Raw genomic sequence first — 22,876 nt, 5'->3', positions numbered from 1 at the left:
GGACTGAGGTACACAACTGTCCAGGAGGTGGAAGACACAGGTATAAACCACCCAAATGCAGTCCCTCCCCCATACACACATCCTGAGTCTAGGAACATCAGACTCATGTTTATTAGAAGGGAAAAGAAAGAAACACTTGCCCAAATTCTCCTTAACACAGCATAAAGTACGCAAACCTCTGTTATTCAGGTGGTGGGTGGAAAGGGGGATAAGCAGAAGAACCTAGTTCCAGCAAGCTAAGCAACAAGTGGAGGACACATGTGTCTCATCACAGAAGCCAAAGGATCCAGTCCATTTCTCCATCCCTGGCTCTCTGGCAAACTCAGACATCAATGGGCTCCCGGCCTCGGTTCTGCCTCTTCACCACAAACACTCTCTGTCCTGACACAGTCACCAGCAGTGTGTGTTCTCCAAAGACCACTGGAGGGGAAACACCTTCCCCCACCCAGGAGAGGGAAGGGAACACAGAGTTAGTGGGTACAACAACCTCTACAGGGTCACAAACTGGCTGGGATTGAAAGGCAAAGCAATTCTGTAGTTCAGGGTGGAGAGATTGGAAGAGAGGCTGCTCTGAGATCTTCCTTCTCTTGCTTACTCAGTCCTGACACTAGGGAATCCCAGAGAGAGAAGTGGCTGAACCACAGACCAAGGAATTGGTGGAATGTGGTAGAAGGAGAAAGGTTTCTTTCCCTAAAACATCTGGAAATATCTCCCACTCCCACCACTGGGGGCTGGGGCTAGGGCTCACCTGACAGGCGCTTGAAGGGGACACTCATGCCATGATGCAGGCGGAACCCACAGGCTGTACTGACGAGCTCAGAGATGGCGCTGGCTGCCTGCTCATCATTCTCAAGATCCCCAGATGACTGCAAGTAAATGGGGAGGGGAGGGTGCAGAAAATGAGGTTACAAAAAATTGGAAAGGAATCCTAGGCATAGGCCCTCTGCCTCTCTGTGCTTTCAAATACCTGGAGGTCACCCAGTTTTGGAAAACCTGACCTAAAACCTCTTTATAATAGTCTCCCTTCTTATGCCATTCTGTTTCTCATCCTTACAATACCAGCTTCCTCCACTGAGCAGCAAGCAACTCATCCAACTCTACTGGATACTCCCCCCCACCCCCCCTTCTATGGGGTATTGAATACTTAACCACAGAGCCACACCCCCAGTTCTTTTTTATATTTTGCTTTCAGACAGGGTCTCACTAAGTTTCTGAGGCTAGTTTTGAACTTGCAATCCTCTTGCCTCAACCTCCCAAGCCACTGGAATTACAGGCATGTGCCACCTGTCTGGCCTATCTTCTAACCCCTTGAAACTGAATGCCTGCCCTTGTCCCTATCTAGTGGTAAAATCATTCTCCAAGATTGGTGCCTATCCACAGAGACTTGTTAAAAGCTTCATCTTTTGTCTTCCCACTTGCTGACTTGTCTGTAAAATCTGAATTGTAAACATTTCTTTGTTCTTAAATTACTCCCTCTATTTACTCCTTGGTTAAGTGATAATGACAGTAGTCCTGGACTTCTTTCTGTTGACTGTCTCAACTTCCTCTCTTACCTCTGATGTGGACTTCTAAGTAGGTTTAGTTTAGTTCTCTTTGGACCCAGATGTTTTTTGTCTCAGTTTCTTCATCGGTACATTAGGGACAATAATATCTATCTAGTGGACTTGGAAGGGTTACAAGGTATAATACTGGGAGATCCTTAGAACAATCCGTAGCAATATTTACAGCTATTATTCTATCTTGAACTCAATTATCTACAGTGGAACCAACAAAATTTTCCCTTATCCACCTCCCTCCCTAATGAACTTCCTTTCTTGATTTTGTTAGGTACCATGTCATTCTTCTAGGCTTCTCAGTGCAAAGTCTTAGTGATTGGAGAAGTATCTCCTACAAAAGAAGTACCCACAAAAGTACCTATATCAAGTCATTACCAGGATATATTGATTTCTCTAAAAATTTCTTCTTGCACTATACGGCCTTCAGCCTAGTCTTATACCTAGATTTTCTTCCAGCCCATCTCCATACAACCAACAATCTTGCTCAACCATATCACTGGGTCCTGTTTCTGTAGTATAAACTTTCAAAACTTCTGTGACACTAAAGATTAAATCCAAGGCCTCTTCAATCAGATCCTTTCCCCACAAACCTTTGCAATATCAACCCACAATCAATTCAGATAGGCAGTGTCACAATCCTGTAAATATGTCCAGTTCCTAGCCCTGACTACTTTCCTTTTTTCCCCATCCATTTACAATCATTCATCCTTTAAGTTGAGCTGAACTTCTGCATCCAAGAAAGTCTTCCCATAACACAAGTTATAACGCCAAGGGCTGAATCTTTCATTTTTGGACTCCTTCAGCAATCCAAAACACTTGCACTGTTTTCAACCTTGAACTTTAAGCCTTGTCTCTCCAGAAAGAGCAAATATTTCTACAGAGCTACACTATATAATATTACAGAACAAAATACAAAGATGTCTTCAAGAAATACCGAATAAAGATGTACTGGAGAAAACATCTGGGCATTGTTGATTCTTATCAACCAACCTGAAATGAGTTGTATGACTTTGTAACATTAATAGACCTTTTTTACCTTGGAACAGTTAGAAGACTAAGATTCCAGAGATTAATTACCAAAAGCTTACTGTATGCCAGGGGGGATACCAGGTAAAAGGACGAAAATGAAGGCAAATTAGGTGAAACTGGGCACAATTAAAAAGGGTTACCCAGTCCTGTCACTTCCCTTTCCCAGAACGCACCGCCAGCACTGCACCTTCACTCAGCACCAGGTAGCCGAGCTGGTCTGGGATTCGCTCCAGTCCCTGGGTCAGTGCAGAAGTCTAGTGGGTAAAGATGCGAGCAGTGAGGAGCAAGTGGCAATGGACCTCTTCACCTGCAAACCCGAGTCTTTCTCTTGACGATGGCCCCTTCCGGACCCCCTTCCCCTTCTGTGTCCTCCTATGCTGATCTTCCTGAATTTCCATCTGCCCTCTCTGCCCCGGAATCTCCTGGGCCTTCCATTCCCCCTCTTGGCTGCCCCGGACGGCCTTCACTGCCCCACACGCCCCTCCGCGCTGCCCCTCTTTCCAGTCGCAGGTGTCCCGCCCCTAACCCGCAGACTGCTCCCAGCCCCCGCACACCCTCCCACAGGTTCCTCTTCAGCCCGCTCAGTCGCCGCTCCTCCCATCTCCATTCCCTCTCCATCCCGGGACCGACGGGAGGTAAGGGTGGAACGCCGGCCCAGGAGGGGGCAACCAAAGACTGTGGGCGCAGAACCCGCAGCGCGTACTCCCGCGCATGCGTCCTCACTCACCATCGCAGCCCTAGGTGCTGGAGGAGCTCCCCACTAGATAGGTAGCTTCCGGCGCCAGGCCCAGGTCACGTGTTCCCAGCCGGCGGTCTCCTCCCTCAGCCCAACGCCACCGGGCTTTAGCCACGCCTCTACCCTGTGGATTGGAGCGTTGCTAAAACATTAAATTTAATCAGCCAGTACAGAGCGTTGCATCCCGGAGACTCGCCGAATTGGTCAATTATTCCCGCCCCTCGACGTCGGAGGGCTTGGGTGTCGTAGGAGGGGGCGGGCCCCGGTGGGCGGGGCTGTGGGTGTGCGCCTGCTCCAGCAGTCCTGCCCGGGGCTTCAACTGAGTTAGATCGCCCACTAGTGACCAGGTCGTTTCCTGGGTTTGACTTCTTCACCTTAAAAGAGAGAGCCTGAAGTGAAATAATGTAAAATGCGTGTAGAAAGCTATTTAAAGTCTATTCATATGCCTAACCCAGGCTGCTCTGTGTTTAAAACAGGAATTTGTTTCCAAAGTGATTTTTGTTCATAGATTTAATGAGGAACGTATGATGGAGAATTGACTGTTCCCTGCTAGGAAAACTTAGAAAAGTACTTTGTGTCACTTTTAGTGTTCTTACAAACATCACAAAATCTAGGAAATTTTTGTTTTAATTTAAATAATTTCTATACCTGTTGTGATACTAATGTGGCTAATGCAGTATTGATGAGGTAAAAATAAAGAATGATTCTAGAATAATCTAATGGTTATTAGAATAATCTAATGATTTAATAATAATAATAATAACAACAACAACAACAACTACTACTACTTCTTGGTGAGGATGTGGAAAATTAGACCCTTATGTATTGCTGGTGGGACTGTAAAATAGTGCAGTTTTGGAAACAATTCTTCAATAAGCTTAACATTAGAGTTAACATATAACCTAGTAATTCCACTTCTAGGTATGTAACCAAAAGAACTGAAAACATTCCACAGCAAGACTTGTATATGAATGTTCATTACAGTGTTATTTATAATAGCGAAAAAAGTGAAGCAATCCAAATATCTATCCACTGATAAGTGGATCAATATAATTGGTATATCCATACAATGGATTATTATTCAGCATAGAGTACCAACACAAGCTATAACCTGGATAAATCATGAAAACAATGCTGAATGAAAAGAGGCCAGACACACAAGGCCACATGTTGTGTGGTTCCTTTATGTGAAATGTCCAGAATAGGCACATGCATAAAAATAAAAAGCAGATTAGGGGTTGCCAGGGGATTGGGGGTGGGGGATGAGGAAATGGAGAGTGACTGCTAATAGGTGTATTTTGTGGGAAGATGAGAATGTTCAAGAATTACAGTGGTGATGGTTTCACAACCATGCAAATGTATTAAAAACTGGGGCTGGGGTTGTGGCTCAGCAGTAGAAAGCTCACCTCGAATGTGCGAGGCCCTGGGTTTGATCCTCAGCACCACATAAAAATAGATAAATAAAATAAAGATGTGTGTTCAACTACAACTAAAAAAATAAACCTTAAAAAATGTGCTAAAAACCACCAAATTGTACAATTTGGAATGAAGAATTTTAATTTCAATTAAAAAAACCCACAAAATTCTGTTGCTTGAGGATCCAATTAGAGAAGGTGGGTTCCTCCTTACAAATGAGGTATATTTAGGGATGTAGCTCAGTAGTAGAGAGTGTGCTTAGCATATGTGGGTTCAATTCCCAGCATCTGAAAAAAAGATATATTTATAATATAAAGTTTAAATTTCAGGAGGACATATAAAGAGAGTTTAGTGGAGATACTTAATTTGCAAAGACTTGCCTGGCCTTACATATTGATGCCACTTAGTAGGGCCATTTTGTTTGCACCTACTAATCAAAGCATTTTCATCCATATGTTCCCCTAATGCTGTTATTAACAACCCAGTAATACTATCCCCACTAACCACCCTATAGTAGTAACCTCATTAACCTGTAATACTAATAACAATAATAATAGTAACTATTAACCCTATAATAATAACAATCCCATTTTGCAGATTAGAAAGTGCAGAGAATTCAAGCACACAGCTGACAAGTGACAGAGCCATACTCTTGTCAGTTTTCTGACACTGAGGCTGATGTTTTCCCCATTGTTTTATAAGCTAACTGTGCTTAATTTTTAGAAGCTACATTTGATTTTACCTCAGAACTTCCTGCTCTTGTTTTTACTGATACAGAGGACTCTTCACAGGACCATGCTCATCAGTCATACTTAAAACTGTTTCCTTTCCCAAACTACTGGACAAAGCAAAGCTGCTGTTCATTTAATTCAGCAAGTATTTATTGAGCATCTTCTAGGTACAGACAATCTTCTTGGAATTGGGGGTATAGCAATTAAATTAAAACAAGTCTTAAAAATGTTTCGGGAGGGAGAGGTTAGCACACAACAGTCAGCAAAATAAATGTGTTAAGTGGTGAAAAATTCTGTGAAGAAGAATAGAGCTGAATTCCATGTATATCAAGTTCAACAACATGCAAAACAGTGTATTGCATACATAATGTATTTATGGTTAAAATGATAAAGGGAATGATAAACATAAAATTTGGAATAATGATTACTTCTGGAATAGAAGATGGATGGGTCAGGGAGAGATTCAAAGGATTTCAAAGAATTGGTAGTACTCTATGAGGTTCTGAGTCTTGGTACTGGGGGTTGAGTCCAGATGTGTTTATCCACTGAGCCACATCTTCGGCCCCTTTTAATATTTTATTCAGGGTCTTGCTGAGTTGCTAAGTGCCTCATTTAACTTTCTGAGGACTGGCTTTGAACTCACCATCATCCTGCCTTAGCCTCCGAGCCGCTGGGGTTATAGGTGTGTGCCACCATGCCCAGCTTTGTGTGTGTTTTAAATGTTTTTAATACATGAAGGATTAAATATTTTTTAAAATCTTAGAAGAATAAAGCAGATCTTGCGATAAAGCAAGTTAGCACTATGGAAATGTGTACATATGTTTACCTAAAGACAATTATTAGAATGTTCATAGAAATTTTATTCCTAACATTGCAAAATTGGAGACCACCCAAATGCCCACCAACGGTTGAATGAAAAATTGTACCATATTTACACCATGGGACGTCATAGCCCATGAGAATGAACGGACCAAAATGACACAAATGACATGAGTGAATCCCACAAACCTATTGAATGAAAGAAGTTCATCACAAAAGAGGTCATTCTGCCTGATTCCCTTTACATAAAGTACAAAAATAGGCAAAATTAATCTGTGCTGTTAGAAATCAGGATGGGCATTCACAGGGGAACATTGAGGCTGAACAAGAGGGGCACTTTGGGGGTCTTGTAGTGCTCTGTTTCTTTATCTGGAAGTTGGTGTCGTGTGTATGTTCAGATTGTGAAAATTGAATGAGTCACACACTTATGTATGATAACTTTCTGATTACATATTATATTTGAATAAGTTTTTTTTAAAAATCAAGTAAGAGAATATAGACAAGGTGGGTGTGCTATTTTCTATCAGGTGAGCAGAAGTGACCTTTCTAATGAGGTGACAACTGAGCAGAGAGACATTACGAGACAAGTTGTGCAGATTTCTATCTACCTGAGGGAATATTCCAGTGAGCCCTTGCTGAATGCTTATTTTATTTTAGACTGTGAGTTCCCTGATGAACCTGGCTTGCCTTTGGAATTCCACTATCTAGCATACAATGGAAAATAGCCTGTTGCTAACCTACAAATTGGATGTGTACTCTTTTTTCTATTTTGAACTCTCAGTCACTCCCAGGAGTATTCTTCTAATTTTAGGAGACTTCTTTGGTCTCCTGGTTTTTAAAATCTCTCCTTTTACCCTTCCACTGTGCTTTCTTCTTTTGAAAAGGAGAAAATAAATCCTAGAATGTGAGACAACATGTTTGTATTCACTTAAGCAGTAAAGCTGTCCTCCTTCTTCCTGACCAAGCAATTTCCAAATGTTCTATCTAATACCTTCTCTCAGCCAATGTGAGAATGTGCTGGAAACTGTACATTCATTATTTACCCCTTCTTCATTCTCCATGCACACAATTTTTGCTCCACCAAACTCCATCGAAGGGGCTTACATCTCTAGTGTGGCATTCACTACACCTCCGTACAGGTCTTTGCTTGTCTATCTCACTTAGAAGCTGAGCAGCATGTGGGTGGGGGCCTGTGATACCATCAACATTTTATTCCCAAAGTACATTACTATGAACACCATAGTCTCCAATAAGTGCCGACTGAATGGACATGACAGAGTTCAGAGAACCAGAGAAGTAGGATGGGAATTAAGAAATCTGTTGAGGGCTGGGGATGTGGCTCAAGCGGTAGCGTGCTCGCCTGGCATGCGTGTGGCCCAGGATCCATCCTCAGCACCACACACAAACAAAGATGTTGTGTCCGCCGAAAACTAAAAAATAAATATTAAAAAATATTCTCTCTCTCTCTCTCTCTCTCTCTCTCTCTCTCTCTCTCTCTCTGTCTCTCTCTCAAAAAAAAAAAAAGAAAGAAATCTGTTGATGGATGTTGATGAGGCAGTAATTGGTACTAGGAAAATGAGAGAAAGAAATGATGTGTGAGAGGCAAGGAGGACTAGTTTCAAAGAAATAGCCTCAATCAAACAAAAATAATCTAGAGTGAAAAGAAGAATGCTAAAGGAGCCATCAAAGACCAAATACACAAACCCAACAGAAAGAAGCCACATAAGTTAACTGCTGTATAAGTTAACTAGTGTTCTCCAGAGAAATAGGACCAATATGTCTACTCATCCATCTATCTATCCATCCTTTTAGACTATTGAAGCATTCATTTAATTGTTAGCTTTATTTTGTCATTTTGCCTTTTTGTCTTAAATTTTTTATAAGTGCATCATAATCATACATAATAGTGGGATTCTTTGTAACATATTCCTTCATGCATATAAGTTGGTTAATTTCATTTGCCCTGGGTCTTTTCTTCCTCCTTCCTCTCCCTCCCTCTGCTTCCCTTACTCTAATTGTCTCCTTTTTATTTTCATGATTTATTGATTTATTACAAGGAATTAGCTCATGCAATTGTGTAGTCGGCAAGTCCAAAATCTGTAGGATAGGTGGTCAGACTGGAAATTTAAATAAAAGTTGCTAATGTAGTCTTGAATCTGAATTTGGTAGGGCTTCAGGCTGGAAACTTAGTCAGGGTTTATATGTTATAATCCTGAGAATAATGTCTGTTTCTTCAGGAAACCTGTGTCTTTACCTTTTTGACCTTCAACTGATTGGATGAGGCCCATTCATATTATAATGGTATATTTGTCAGCTTTCTGCTACTATGGTGATATATCTGAGGCAATTAACTTATAAAGGGAAAATATCTATTTAGATCATGGTTCTGAAAGTTCCTGTCCAGAGGCCCCATTGATTTGGGCCTCTGCTCAGAGCACAGGAAGGCAATGGCAGGGAGAACAAGGCAGAGCAAACCACTCACATCATGAGCCAGGTAGCAAACCTCCTGAGAGACTGGGGCCATACAATCCCTTAGAGGATACACTCTCAATGGTTTAGACTTTCCACTATGTCCAATTTCTTAAAGGTCCACAGCACCTCCTAATACTGCCACCATGGGGAATACACCTTTAGCATACAGAAATTTGAGCATCACTGTCCATAATCAAACCATAGCAGAAGGTTATTCTGTTTTATTCAAAGTCTGTTGTCTTAAGGGGTGTTCACATCTTAAAAAAAAAAAAACGTTATAGCAACTGCTAGACTAATATTTGACCAAACAACTAGGTACAAGATCCTAGCCAAGTTGACCCATAAACTTATTTGTCATAGCCACAAACCCCAAAGAGGGTGGGAACCCTTTGAATGTGTTGGTTTCTGTAGTGGCATTAATGCCTGGGTCTGCACTCCAGGACAACAACACATTCCAATGGTTCTCTTTCTTTCATCTTATCCCTCCCATCCAGGAGCATTATGAGACAATTGAACAAAAAGGAAGAACTGTGCTTTGTGAGGCGTGCAATGTGGAAAAAGCATTGGTGAACCAAAGGGGGAAGGGACATTTGGAAATCTGGACCCTGTTAGGCCTTGTGAGCCCTTAGAGCCTGTGTAATATTGTAGAATCTACTTCTGTGGGTCTTAGTACCCAAGAGGGGACAAAGTCTATCTGATGTATGCGGGTTCCCTCAAAAACCACGTTCACTTCCTCTTCTCCAATTTAGCAAGATATGAGAAAATAAAGAGAGCAGAATCATGGTTCCCAAATTGTGGCATAATGAGAAGAGTTACATTTAAAAAATGGATTCTTTTAACAGAGTGACATTATGAAGCAACATGATTTTGATAGTCATTCAATAGTTAAAGGTTTTATAAAGTTGATCTGTGGGTGGTATTGAGAGTCCTTGTAATCGAATGGCCCACAAATGATGGGAAGCAGACCTCAGATCAGCAAGCTTTCCTTTATCCTGCAGCAAAGTCAATCCATCAAGCACAGGAGGGCTTATTTTCTGGGTAGAGGGAATGGCCCAACGGTTACAGAGTCTAGGTTTTATAGTTTACAATGAGGGTGAATTAATCATTGGAGACTGTGGGTGTGCAGTTTGGAAAGTCAGCGACCTAGTTGTGCAGGTGAAAATTTTAATTGAGGAAGGTAGTTGTAAAAAGGTTAAAACTCTTTGTCACTGCAAAAAGCTCACAACTCTGTGTTCACTGCTTATCCTCCTTCCTCTGGGACTCTTTGCCACCTAGAGCTTCACTATTTGCTTTTTTTTTTTTCTTCCAGGACTCATCTGGGAAAGGGGAAAAGTCCAGGGCCCAGCATTTCAGTATTTGCCTCCTTCCTTCAGGACCCACTGGGGTTGGGAAGGGGCACATGTTTGCTTTGTCCCTCAGGGTCCATTATTACTGGGAAAAGATGTACTTGGAGAGATTTAATATTTGGCTAATTTTTCTCCCTCCTCCTGAGCCACACTGCCCCTCTGTTTTTCTTGGGGTGCTGTCTTGTACTTTCTATAACCCTTCAGTCCCTTTCTGTAACAGTTAATATGGATTATCAATTTGAATGTATTAAGACTTTTAAAAAATATCTTTTTTAGTTGTAGATGGACACAATATTTTGTTTATTTTTATGTGGTGCTGAGGATGCAAGGCAGGTGCTCTGCCACTGAGCTACAGTCCCAGCCCTTAAAAGACTTTTTGTGTGTGTCTATGAGGATGTTTCCAGAGATTATTGACATGTGGGATAGCAAACTGAGAGGGATAGACCCACCCTGAATATGGGTAATGCAGCCCAATGGGCTGGGTTCCTGGATGGAAGCAGAGTGGAGAAAGGAGGAAACCAATGTGGATGCCATTTTTTTTCTCTCTTGGGCGGTGCTTTGATTGCTGCTGCCTTTGCTTGAGTACATCAAACTTTGGCTCCTTCACTCTTTCAAAATGGACTTGGATCATTGACTCTCCAGAGAGTTCCCAGGCTTCCAGTCAGGGACTGGGATTGCATCATTGATCCTTTTTCTGAGGCTCCAAGTTCTTAAACTGAGCAGCTACTTGCTCCTCCAGTTCTCTAGTCTGCAGACAGCCATTATGGGACTATCCAGTTTCTGATTCTGTAAGCCAATCTACTCTCCTGGATTGGTTTCTCTAGAGAACCTTAACTAATATAAAAATTGGTACTGAGAAGTGGGGTCATTACTATGACTAACCTGACCACATAGTTCAGGAGTTTTGACAATTGGTTTGCGGGAAGAATTTTGAAAAGTTTAGAGATGCAAGATGGAAAAGCTTTAGAATATTGTAAGTGGAACTTAATTGGTGGTTCTGGTGGGAGCTTAGAAGACCAAAATTCCAATGAGAATATGACTGTGCTTATGAGGTTTCAGAGGAAATAAGGACTATACTGGGAATTGGACTAGAGGCCATTCATGTTATATCTGGCAAAGAATTTCTCTACATTTTTCTCATATCCTAAGACTTTGTGTGAGGCTGCATTTAAAAGTGATGGACTAATTACTCTGGGGGAGGAAATTTCAAGGCAGCAGAGTATTCAGTTAACATTATGGATATTGCAGACAGCCTTTAGTCAGGTTTTCTTTGAGAAATGGGAGCAGAAAGCAGAGCTAAAAGATTTTAAAAGCAGGCTGGGGTTGTGGCTCAGTGGTATAGCACTTGCCTAGCATGTATGAAGCCCTGGGTTTGATCCTCAGCACCACATATAAATAAATAAAATAAAGGCCCATCAACAACCATATATATACATGAATAATTTTAAAAACTTGCAGTTTGGCCAGAAAAGTGCATGTAAAGCTGGGGTCATGGAAGTTGTGCTTGTCACAGAGATTATAGCCCCTAAAGAGATGCTAAGTACTTTTTACAAAGACAATAAGAACAATACTTTGAAGGCGTCTCAGGGATTTGCACAAGCACATTCACTACAGAATACATAAGGGAAAATTTCTTTAAGAAGAGATCACAAGAGCTCCCTGCTCACACAGGAGGTGTAGGAAGTTGTTGCACCATGCTCAGAAACTCAGCTGAAATTCCAGGGCCCCAGGTATTGTGGGAACTTCCAGCAATCCTTGGTGTCACCCATATGATGCTGGTTATTCAGAAATGCAGAATTCCAGAGTTAAGGGGTCATGGAGACTTCCACCAAGACTTTAAAGTAAGGCATGGGAGGCCAAGCAAAGTGTAGAGGATCAAAGTTCCTGAAAGGTCCCCCTGAAGGGGTGATATATGAAGTTGTGAAGATGAAGCCAAAACTGGAATGGAGATTCTAGGAATTAAGAGATGCTAGTAATATGGAGTCTCTGCTGAGAAAAACTTCAGGCTGTGGAGAGAGCCAGGCTGAGAGAGAGCCCAGGTGCACTGCGACTAGCAAGGCCAATGGGGCAATGCCCAAGCCCTTTGGAGAGTTCATCAAGTGTCCATGTGTCCTAGATGCTGTACATGGAGTTACCAGACCTGTTTTCCTGCTGGGTTTTGGTCTTATTTTGGCTCCATCTTCTTTCTGTTCCCCTATTCCTCCCCTTTGGAATGGGAATATTTACTCTATGCCACTATATGTTGGAAAAAAAATACACACACACACACACACACACACACACACACCTTGTTTTTGATTTTTTTAAAAAGATATTTCCTGTCTGACATTGGCGTTTTTGCTAAGGGTCACATTGAGCTGCGAGCTTCTGCAGGGGTGTCTTTAGGAGTCTGCATCATGGCTGAAGACATCAAGATAAAAATCAAGAACTATAAGACTGCCCCTTTTGACAGCCGCTTCCCCAACCAGAACCAGACCAGGAACTGCTGGCAGAACTACGTGGACTTCCAGAAGGCAATGACCACAAAAGGGGGCGATGTTTCTGTATATGAGTGGTACCGTCGTGTGTACAAGTCCCTCTGCCCCATATCCTGGGTCTCAACTTGGGATGACCGCCGGGCAGAAGGAACATTTCCTGGGAAGATCTGAACTGGTTCCACCCTGCCTCTCCTGTCTTCTGTCCTTCTCTCAGGGTGGTAAAGGGGGACCTGGGTGCTTGGTTCTTCCTACCCTGGGATCCTGAATCATGACTTAACTAATAAAAATTCACTGGAAAATTTAAAAATAAAATAAAGTAAAAGATATTTATTTTTTAGTTTAGTTGGACACAATACCTTTATTTTAATGTGGTGCTGAGGATTGAACCCAGGTCCTTGAATGTGGTAGGTGAGAGCTCTACTGCTGAGCCACAACCCCAGTCCCCTTTTTGTTTTTGATTTTTACAAGGGCTTACAGCCAAGAGTTTGCCTTTGGCTCAAAGGAGACTTTGGACTTGGGCCATGCCATAACTGTTAAAATTATGGGAATCTTGGAGATAAACTAAATGCATTTTGCATTGTGAGATAGACATGAGCTTTTGGGGGCCAGGGGCAGAATGTTATGATTTCCTGTTAGTACAGGAATGTTCAGAGGTGAAATGATTAGATTTTGAGAGCTGTAACCTAATAAGACCATCTTAGCTTGGACTGACTATGGAAACTATAGGCAGGTGGGGATGGATGGAGGAGGTGGGTTACTGAGGGCCTGCCCCAAAAGGATGCATCTTCCCTGTGGCCCTTTCCCCTTCTCTGTCTCTGTCTCTCTGTCTCTGTCTTTGACTGCTTCCTGGCCCCACAATGAGCTAAGCAGCTTTTCTTCACTGGGCCCTTCCCCCATGAGGTGCTGCCTCACCTTGGGCCCAGAGCAATGAGATCTCTGAAACTGTGAACTCTAATTAAACTTCTCTACCTCTGAGTTGTTCTTGTTGGATATTTTGATTATATGAATAAAAAAGTGTTCCCTAACAGGCCCTGAACCACTGCATGGCTTCTGTGGTCTTAAGTTGTTGGCACTGAAGTGGGTTATATACTGGATAGAAGAAAACAAAAAAGAAAAGAAAAAAATTATAGTAAGTGATTGTGAACTACAGTCACCCCTCTGTGCTGTTGAATACCAGAACTTACTCTAATATTTCCAGTTACAGATTCAAACTCAACTGAATTTATAGTTCCTTGTAGGACCCAAGTTATTTCCCTGGGGCTGGAAAGAATTTGTTCAATCATTACTGAGAGCAACTCTGAGTCAGGAACTGTCTTAAAGACTGTTAGAACAAAAATCTCTACCCTTGTGGATCATATATTCTAATGGATGAAGACATAGAAGAAGCATTAGACATGAAAAAAATTGTATGCTTGAAGATCATAAGTGCTATGGGGGAAAAAGTAGAAGTAGATGTGGGTGGATCTGGGGGTACAACTTGGTGGTAGAGAGCATGCTTAGGATGCACAAAGCCCTGGGTTCAGTCCCTGGTGCATGCATACACGTACACACACATACACACACACACACACACACACACACAAAGTGGATCTGGATGAATAGGTTCCAAATTGTGGAGACAGGGAGGTTGTGCTACTGTGTGGTATATAAAGTGACCCCTGGGAGGTCCCTGGAGATGAGTCAAGAAAAAGAATGGAAGAAAATGAGGGGTTCAGCCGAGACAAAATCTGGGAGTGAGTATTCAGGACAGAAAGAACAGTAAAGACAAAGACCAAGTGTTTGTGCACACGTGTGTGCATGCACATGCGTGTGTGTGTGCTCACATGCACAGTGTGCCTGATGGACTTGAGGGACTGCAAAGAGGCCAGTGTAATGAAGCTGAAGGATGGGGGTTGGATCAGGAGATGAGCTCAGGGTGGTTAATGCGACCAGGTTCTGTAGAGTTGTGTAGAAATTTGGTTTTTATTCTGAGCTTTAAAAAGTTTCCACTTTTTTTCATTATTATGCCCCTTAGAATCCTTTGTAGACAACTTTATTTTCCTAATTGCAGTCTTTCCCATAAAAATTTAATACCACAGATAAATATTTGTTTATATGCTGTGGCATTTTGGGGGACCACAGATCATTGTCATATCTGAGATTTTTTTTTCACAGCCTTCTTCTCCCCAGCAACAATTTTCATCCCCTGGAAGGTGACATTGCTTCCATGGAGAATGCATGTTGAATGAAACAGTGAGTCACTGGAAAGTTTGGACAGAGGAATGGCACACTCTCACTTCTATTTTTTTTAAAGAAATAATTTTTAAAAAAGATCTTTATTTATTTGTTTAATGTGGTGTTGAGGATCGAACCCAGTGCCTCACATGTGCAAGGAAGGTGCTCGACCACAGAGCTATACCCCAGCCACTCTCACTTCTATTTTTCACTTTTATTTTTATGATCTCACTTTTAAAAGTACCATTCTGGCTGTACTGTTAAGGAAATAGTATGCAGAAGTGGCAGCAAGATGAAGAATTAGGTAAGAGACTGTGGTGGCAGCTGGAGATAGTGTGCACACATGTCATCTAAGTGACTCAGGAGACTGAGGCAGGAGGATTGCAAGTTTGAGGCCAGTCTGGCAAATTAGTGAGACCCTGTCTCAAAAAGAAAAAGAACTGGGGAGGTAGCTCAGGAGTAAAATGCCCCTGGGATCTATCCCCAGTACGAGAGAGAGAGAGAGAGAGAGAGAGAGAGAGAGAGAGAGAGAGAGAGAGAGAGAGAGAGAGAGAGAGAGAGATATTGAGGTGGCTTAGACCAGGGGAGTAACAGTGCAGGTAATGACAAGGAATTGGATTATGAGTATATTTTGAAGTTAAAACCATCAGAATTGCTTGATTAAGGATTGAATGTAGGATGTGAGAATAAACAAGGACACAAGAATGATTTTATATGGAAGACTCGAAACTAATACTACTAGAAGAAAAGGCAGGGGGAAATCTCCTCAACTTTGGTCTTGGCAATGATTTTTAGATAAAACACCAAAAACAAAAGCAACAAAGTAAAAAATAAACAAGTGGAACTACCTAAAATGAAAAAAGTTCTGCACTGCAAAGGAGACAAGCAACAAAATGAAAGGGTGATATGTAGAATTGCAGAAAATATTTGGAAACCAAGTATCAGTTAAAGAATTAAGATCCCAAATATATCAGGCTCTCATACAACTCAATAGCTCACAAAACCCAAGTAATCCAATTAATGAGTGGGCAAAACATCTGAATAGACATTATTTTTCCAAAGTGGATATACAGATGGTCAACAGGCACATGAACTCAACATTACTAATCATCAAGAAAATGCATATCAAAACCACAATGAGATATCACCTGTAACCTGCTGTTACAGAAAAGACAAGAGCTAAGGTTGATGAGGGTGTGAAGAAAGGGGAACCCTTGTGTACTGTTGGTAGGAATGTAAATTAGCACTGCCATTATGGAAAACAGGAGGAAGGTTCCTTGAAAAACTGAAAATAGAACTCCCCTGTGATCCAGCAATCCCACTATTGGGTACATAACAGAAGGAAACAAAATCAATATATTGAAGCAATATCTGCCTTGCTGTTACTAAAAGCTCTGATGCCAATCTAATAATAAGGACACAGTTTTGACAAAAGGGAAAAAGAAGCTGTATTGATTTGCTAGAAAAGGAGAATCACAGGGGACTCCTGTCCCAGTGGCTGTGATTCTCCCTATTAGAGCGAACAGGGGATTTTTAAAGAGGTGATTCAAAGGCCACATTCCACTTGTTCTCTGTTGGAGCTGCAATTCACTTGTTAATTTGGGAGACAGTCATTTCTGAGATCTTCTGGTGCCATCTCCAAAATCTGAATTACTTCATTCCTGTGGTGGATGTGTGCTCAAGGACAGATAATTCTACCTAGTGAAAGGGTAAAGTTTCTAAGCTGGAAAGCTTGAATGTAAAAGATTAGGTATTATTAAGTTCCTCTGTTACACCCAGATTCCTGAGATAGTTAAAACAATGCCCTACTGGCCATTTAGCCTAGGGCCCTGTGCAGTTCGTCACAGGGCTCGAACCAATCAGTTTGAATGTGTAACCCGCTTAGGAATGACCAATCACCCCCGCCCAACCTGTTCCTGCCAATGAATGTGCCAATCACGTCTCAGAGTTGTTGTTCAATTTTCCCACGCCTCATGATGATTTGTTCTGATGTATGCAAAGCCCACCGCCCTCTCCAGAAAGTGTACTTAAGCTCTCCTTGACCTCTTCTCTGGGCTCCGGGCTGCTCTCCCTTCTTGAGTGAGCACGGGGCCCCAGCGTGCTGAAATGGATCCCCAATAAATCCCCTTTTGCCAATCGCATGGAGCCAGTCTCTTGTGTGGTCTCTTTCTCCGACGCTCCGCTGGACCCTTACACTAGGATAGAGAAGAAAGGTAATCCTGTTTCCCCAGGGATTAGGGAGGGGGGAAATTAGGGAGAAAAGAAACATGTCCTTTTAAAAATAAGTCACAGTGGCAGAGCAGCAAGGTCTATAAATGAACCACTGTTACATTGCCATGTTCATGGCAATATTACTCATAGTAGTCAAGGCATAGAATCAACATAAATATCCATTGACAGATGAGTGGATTAAAAATGTATTATATTTGTAGATTATTATTTGGTCTTTAAAAGGGAGATCTTGCCATTTGCCACAATATGGATGAATCTGGAGGGCATTATGCTAGTGAAACAAGCCAGACACTGAAAGTAAAATGCTGTGTGATCTCATTCATATGTAGAATCTAAAAAGTAAAAGTCAAATTTACGTTGATGGAGAATGTAACAATGCTTATCAGTGAGGCAGGATGAGGGAAGGAAATGGGAAGTTAGAAGTCAGAGAATACAAAGTAGCCTGTATGTAAGATGTTCATGTCTAGAGATCAATGTTCAACCTGAGGATTGCAGTTAATTAAATGGCATTGGATTTGCAATATTCTGTGAAGTGAGTATTTTCACTGCACCACACCAAAACAAAAGAATAGCAAAGGTGAGATGATGGTTATGTCAATATAAAATTAACCATTTTACTACTTACATGTCTTTCATAAAGTCAGGGGATATCCAATAACATTTATTTGTTTATTTAATATTTTCAGTTGTAGATGCACACAATACTTTTATTTTATTTATTTATCTTTATGTGGTGCTGAGGATTGAACCCAGTGCCTCACACATGCAAAGCAAGTGCTCTAAAACTGAGCCACAACCCCAGCTCACATTTATTTACTTTTAAAGTAGGAAATGCTGCCATTTCCAACCTGGGTGGACTGGGAAGGCTTTATGCTAAGTGAAATCCTTTAGACAAGGACTGTATGGTTTCCCTTATATATGGAATCTACAATAGTCAAACTCATAGAAGCATTTTAACAAACATATTTTAAAACAGATCTCTAATTCAGACTTTTGGGATGGCACCAGAAGATCTCAGAAATGACCATCTCTCAAATTAACATCACTAATCATCAAGAAAATGCATATTAAAATCACAATGAGATATCACCTGAGACCTGCTTGGGAGGTTACAGAAAAGACAAAAGCTAAGCATTGATGAGGGTGTAAAGAAAGGGGAACTCTGTGTACTATTGGTAGGAATGTAAATTAGCATTTCCATTATGGAGAACAGGAGGAAGTTTCCTTTTTCATTTTGCTCTAGGGTTGTGGCTCAGTGGTAGCATGCTTGCCTAGCATGCATGAGTCACTGGATTCAGTTCTCAGCACCATATACAAATAAATAAAAATAAAGGTCTATTAACAACTAAAAAATATTTTTAAAAGTTTTCATTTCATTTTTAACAAGCATATTTTAACAAGAATCAATAAAATAGAATAAAACATGTATTCTGCAAAGAAAAAATTAGATAAATTTATGGAAATATGATAAAGTATGAGCTTTAATTTTTTAAAAAAGTTTTCATTTCACAAAATATTGCTTTTGCATCTACTTGACTAACCCTTACTCCTATTTATCCAATAAGCTAGATTAATAGATTTCCTAATATTTCACTAATTATGGTCTCCTCCAAAAAATTCAAATTGACTACAGGATAATTGTGATCCTTTAAATTGAATTTTATTTGCTTATATTTTTTTATTAAAAATTTTTTTAGTTGTAGATGAACACAGTGCCCTTATTTTTAAACTTATTTTTATGTGGTGTTGAGAATTGAACCCAGTGCCTCACACATGCTAGGCATATTTGCTTATATTTTATTTATTATTATTATATTAAGATTTTTAAAAAATATATTTTTAGTTGTCAATGGACCTTTATTTTGTTTATTTATTTATATGTGGTGCTGAGAATTGAATCCAGTGCCTCACACCTGCTAGGCAGTTACTCTGCCACTAAGCCACAACCCAGCTCCTATATTAAGATTTTTAAATGAGATTGACATTTTATTTTTTTCTGTGTTGTTTAACTTGTCTAGGAGTTGGTGGCCAGCTTTTTGCTAGTTTCATAAAATGAATTGGGAAATAATTCTCTTTTCTAGTGTTGTGTAGCAGTGAATGTGACATAGGAATTGTTTGTTTTTAAAACATGAGATAATGTATCCTCAAAACCCATTAAGGGGGCTGTCTTTGTTGCTTAGTGGTAGAGCCCTTGCTTAGCCCAGGTGAGGTACTGGGTTCAATACTTAGCACCATGTAAAAATAAATAAATAATGTTACTCTGAACATTCATACATTGCTTTTGTGCATGATATGTTAAAAATCATTTTGGGTTTACAAGGGCTGGGGATGTAACTCAGTGATAGAGTGCTTGCCTAGCAGCAGAGAAATATGGAGTCTTTAAACTCAATTTTAGCTCTTTTAATTTTTATTCTTATGCCTTTCTTTTTCATTAAAAGGCTTGAAAACTAAGACCTTCAAAAGAAAAAGTATTGCAAAAATTAAGTAACTAGATCTTTACCACATAAACTATTATGTATAGAATACAATTGATATAGGCTGGGGTTTTGGTTCAGTGGCAGACCTGCCTGCCAAGCACGTGTGAGGGACGGGGTTCGATCCCCAGCACTACATTAAAAAACAAAACAAAACAACAACAAAATACAAGTAAAATAAAGGTATTGTGTTCATCTACAATTAAAAATATTTTTAAAATTTTTTAAGAGAGAGAGAGAGAGAACATTTTAATATTCATTTTTCAGTTTTCGGTGCACACATCTTTAGTTTATTTTTATGCGATGCTGAGGATTGAAACTAGCGCTCTGCGCATGCCAGGTGAACGCGATACTGCTTGAGCCACATCCCCAGCCCCTAAAATATTTTTTAAAAAGATGACAAATGATGTTGTTGTTACCTGTTTTCAAAATAACTTCTGGTAATTAATCTGACATTTTAAAAAGTATTTATTTTTTAGTTGTACACAATATCATCTTTATTTTATTTATTTTTATGTGGTGCTGAGGATCGAACCCAGGCCTTGCACATGCTAGGCAAGTGCTCCACCACTGAGCCACAACCCCAGCCTGACTCTGACATTTTTAAAGGAGAGTTTTCATTGTGAGATTCAGGTTAACAACACATGAGGTCATATGCACATAAATCTATTCCATTTTTTTTCTTTTCTTCTTTTTTTTAAAAAAATGAATGACAGTGGAATGCATTATAATTCTTATTACACATATAGAGCACAGCTTTTCATATCTTTGGTTGTATATAAAGAATGTTGACACCAACTCATGTCTTCATACATGTACTTTGGATAATGATGTCTATCACATTCCACCATCCTTACTAATCCCCTGCCCCCTCTCCTTCCCTCCCATCCCTCTGCCCTATCTAGAATTCATCTATTCCTCCCATGCTCCCCCTCCTTATCCTACTATGTGTCAGCCTCCTTATATCAGAGAAAACATTCAGTATTTGCTTTTTTGGGATTGACTAACTTCATTTAGCATTATCTTCTCCAACGCCACCCATTTTACCTGTAAATGCCATGATTTTGTTCTCTTTTATTGATGAGTTAAATTCCATTGTGTATTTATGCCACATTTCCTTAATAAGACTCCTGTATCGCAAGAATTAAAACCAAGAATCAATAAATGGGATGGAATCAAACTAAAAAGATTCTTCTCAGCAAAAGAAACAATCTGGGAGATGAACAGAAGAGCCTACACCCTTGGAGCAAATTTTTTACCCCTCACACATCAGATAGAGCACTAATTTCTAGGGTATATAAAGAACTCAAAAAGCTAAGCACCAAAAAAACAAATAACCCAATCAACAAATGGGCCAAGGACCTGAACAGACACTTCTCAGAAGAGGATATACAATCAATCAATAAATATATGAAAAAATGTTCATCATCTCTAGCAATTAGAGAAATGAAAAGCAAAACTACTCTAAGATATCATCTCACTCCAGTCAGAATGGCAGCTATTATGAAGACAAACAAAAATAAGTGTTGGTGAGGATGTGAGGAAAAAGGTACACTCATATATCGCTGGTGGGACTACAAATTGGTGCAACCAATATGGAAAGCAGTATGGAGATTCCTTGGAAATTTGGGAATGGAACCACCATTTGACTCAGCTATCCCATTCCTTGGTCTATACCCAAAAGACTTAAAAACAGCATACTACAGGCACACAGCCACATCAATGTTTATAGTAGCACAATTCACAATAGCTAAACTGTGGAGCCAACCTAGATACCCTTCAGTGGATGAATGGATAAAAAAAATGTGGCATATATACACAGTAGAATCTATCCCATTTAAAGCAATACCCATTCCAGTTTCCAATTAGAGGTAGACAGGAGGACATTTGCCAGGGTAAGTCATAGAAAAGATTAAAAAGGGATTAAAAAAATTAACTGGACATTTTCTTTTAACTAGTTAGGCTACTTGTCAAAACCAATTACAAGTATAGCTAAATGTTCTTTCAAATTCTTCAACAAGAAGCTTAAATCTAAGTCAGGCACAGTGGCACACAGCTGGAGTTGCAGCAACTCAGGAGGCTGAGGCAGGAGAATCATGAGTTCAAGTCCCATTTGGGCAACATAGTGACACCCTGTCTCAAAATAAATTAGTAAAAATAGGCAGGGATATAACTCAGTGGTAGAGCGCTTCTGGGTTCAATCCTCAATACCACACAAAAAGAAGCTCAAATCTTTGTTCTAACAAGTATTTAAGGATTCTGGTTTTCCGTTGAAGAAGCTGTAATTTTTTTAAAAAATATTTCAGTTGTAGGTGAACACAATATTTTTATTTACTTATTTTTATGTGGTTCTGAGGATTGAACCCAGTGCCTCACATGTGCAGGGCAAGTGCTCTGCCACTGAGCCTCAGCCCCAGCTCCAAGAAGCTGTAATTTTGGAAAGTGTATCTTCAGTTTAGGAAATTTGGAGTATTGGTGCACGCCTATAATCCCAGCAGCATGGGAGGCTGAGACGGGAGGATCGCAAGTTCAAAGCCAGCTTCAGCCTCCATGAGGCACTAAGCAACTCAGTGAGACCCTGTCTCTAAATAAAATGCAAAATAGGGCTGGGGATGTGGATCAGTGGTTGAGAATCCCTGAGTTCAAACTCCGGTTCCCCCCACCAAAAAAATGATTTTGAACATCTCTATTGAAGAATGCTTCCAATTCTTGCCTAACACATTCTTTTAGATATATCACAAACTTAACATGTGGGCCAGTATTTAGTGGGCTTCTTTCCTAGAATACTATTTTTTTGAACATATTGATCCATGATTATAATGTTAGGTTTTTTTTTTTAGAGCTGAGACACAAAAATTTAGACATTTTCATCTGTTTCTTGTTTGATATATTTTGATTATCTACTCTTCAAAAACTTCAAATATAAATTGTATCTTCAAATTACTGAATGTTTTAGCCATCCCAGTGTGTGAAGCATTCTCTTGTAAATATACATCTATTTGTATAGACTGAGTTGTGCAGCTTGAAATGCTTTCAGAGAAAGACTATTTGAAAGCTAAAGTAGAAAGTGTTCTACTTTAGTTTCCTCTCTTTCTTTCTCCCTTTTTATTTCTCTTTTCCTTGTCTCAAATATTTATTTGCAGGTGGTTGCTCAGATGGAAGAATGTTGGCTTTTTTTTTTTTTTTTTTTTTTTTTGGCACTGGGGATGGAACCCAGGGGTGCTTAACCACTGAGCCACATCCCCAGCCCTTTTTTGTATTTTTTAAAATACAAGGTCTCACTGAGTTGCTTAATCCCTTGCTAATGTTGCTGAGGTTGGCTTTGACTCTGTCCTCCTGCCTCAGCCTTCAGAGCCGCTGGGACTAAGACCTGT

The 22,876-nt window shown here is 40.3% G+C and overlaps 2 protein-coding genes across 3 annotated transcripts; one reads left to right on the top strand and one right to left on the bottom strand.

The window, feature by feature from the left end:
* Positions 1 to 87: 87 nt before the first annotated feature.
* On the bottom strand, positions 88 to 3,521 carry Lamtor4 (late endosomal/lysosomal adaptor, MAPK and MTOR activator 4). Of its 2 annotated transcripts, none has more exons than XM_013360038.4 (4): positions 3,313 to 3,521; positions 2,759 to 2,839; positions 749 to 866; positions 88 to 435 (listed from the first exon to the last, which is right to left on the bottom strand). In XM_013360038.4, the coding sequence occupies exons 1-4, from the start codon at positions 3,313 to 3,315 to the stop codon at positions 323 to 325; spliced, it is 315 nt and encodes a 104-aa protein (XP_013215492.1). In that variant the 5' UTR covers positions 3,316 to 3,521; the 3' UTR covers positions 88 to 322. The 2 variants fall into 2 exon arrangements, with proteins under 2 accessions (XP_013215492.1, XP_005328503.1); XM_005328446.5 differs by having other exon boundaries at positions 88 to 420; positions 3,313 to 3,505.
* Positions 3,522 to 12,399: 8,878 nt separating this feature from the next.
* Positions 12,400 to 13,557, top strand: LOC101972214 (cytochrome c oxidase subunit 6B1). The gene has a single exon (XM_005328445.4). It carries the CDS (start codon positions 12,502 to 12,504, stop codon positions 12,751 to 12,753), a length of 252 nt encoding a protein of 83 aa, XP_005328502.2. The 5' UTR covers positions 12,400 to 12,501; the 3' UTR covers positions 12,754 to 13,557.
* Positions 13,558 to 22,876: the final 9,319 nt, after the last annotated feature.

The sequence above is a fragment of the Ictidomys tridecemlineatus genome, chromosome 10 (genome assembly GCF_052094955.1).
Source record: "Ictidomys tridecemlineatus isolate mIctTri1 chromosome 10, mIctTri1.hap1, whole genome shotgun sequence".
NCBI classification, from domain to species: Eukaryota; Metazoa; Chordata; class Mammalia; order Rodentia; family Sciuridae; genus Ictidomys; species Ictidomys tridecemlineatus.
Note: the sequence above shows the minus strand (reverse complement) of the source record. Positions and strands in the feature narration are given on the sequence as shown.

What these genes read in the sequence shown, in the direction of transcription:
- Lamtor4 (XM_013360038.4), bottom strand. An exon ending in GTGAAGGTGCAGTGCTGGCG is followed by an intron (nt 867 to 2,758) that starts GTGCGTTCTGGG and finishes ATTTACTTGCAG; the next exon opens with TCATCTGGGGATCTTGAGAA. An exon ending in CCCCTTCAAGCGCCTGTCAG is followed by an intron (nt 436 to 748) that starts GTGAGCCCTAGC and finishes GGGTGGGGGAAG; the next exon opens with GTGTTTCCCCTCCAGTGGTC.
- LOC101972214 (XM_005328445.4), top strand. Translation starts at nt 12,502, where the DNA reads ATGGCTGAAGACATCAAGATAAAAATCAAGAACTATAAGACTGCCCCT.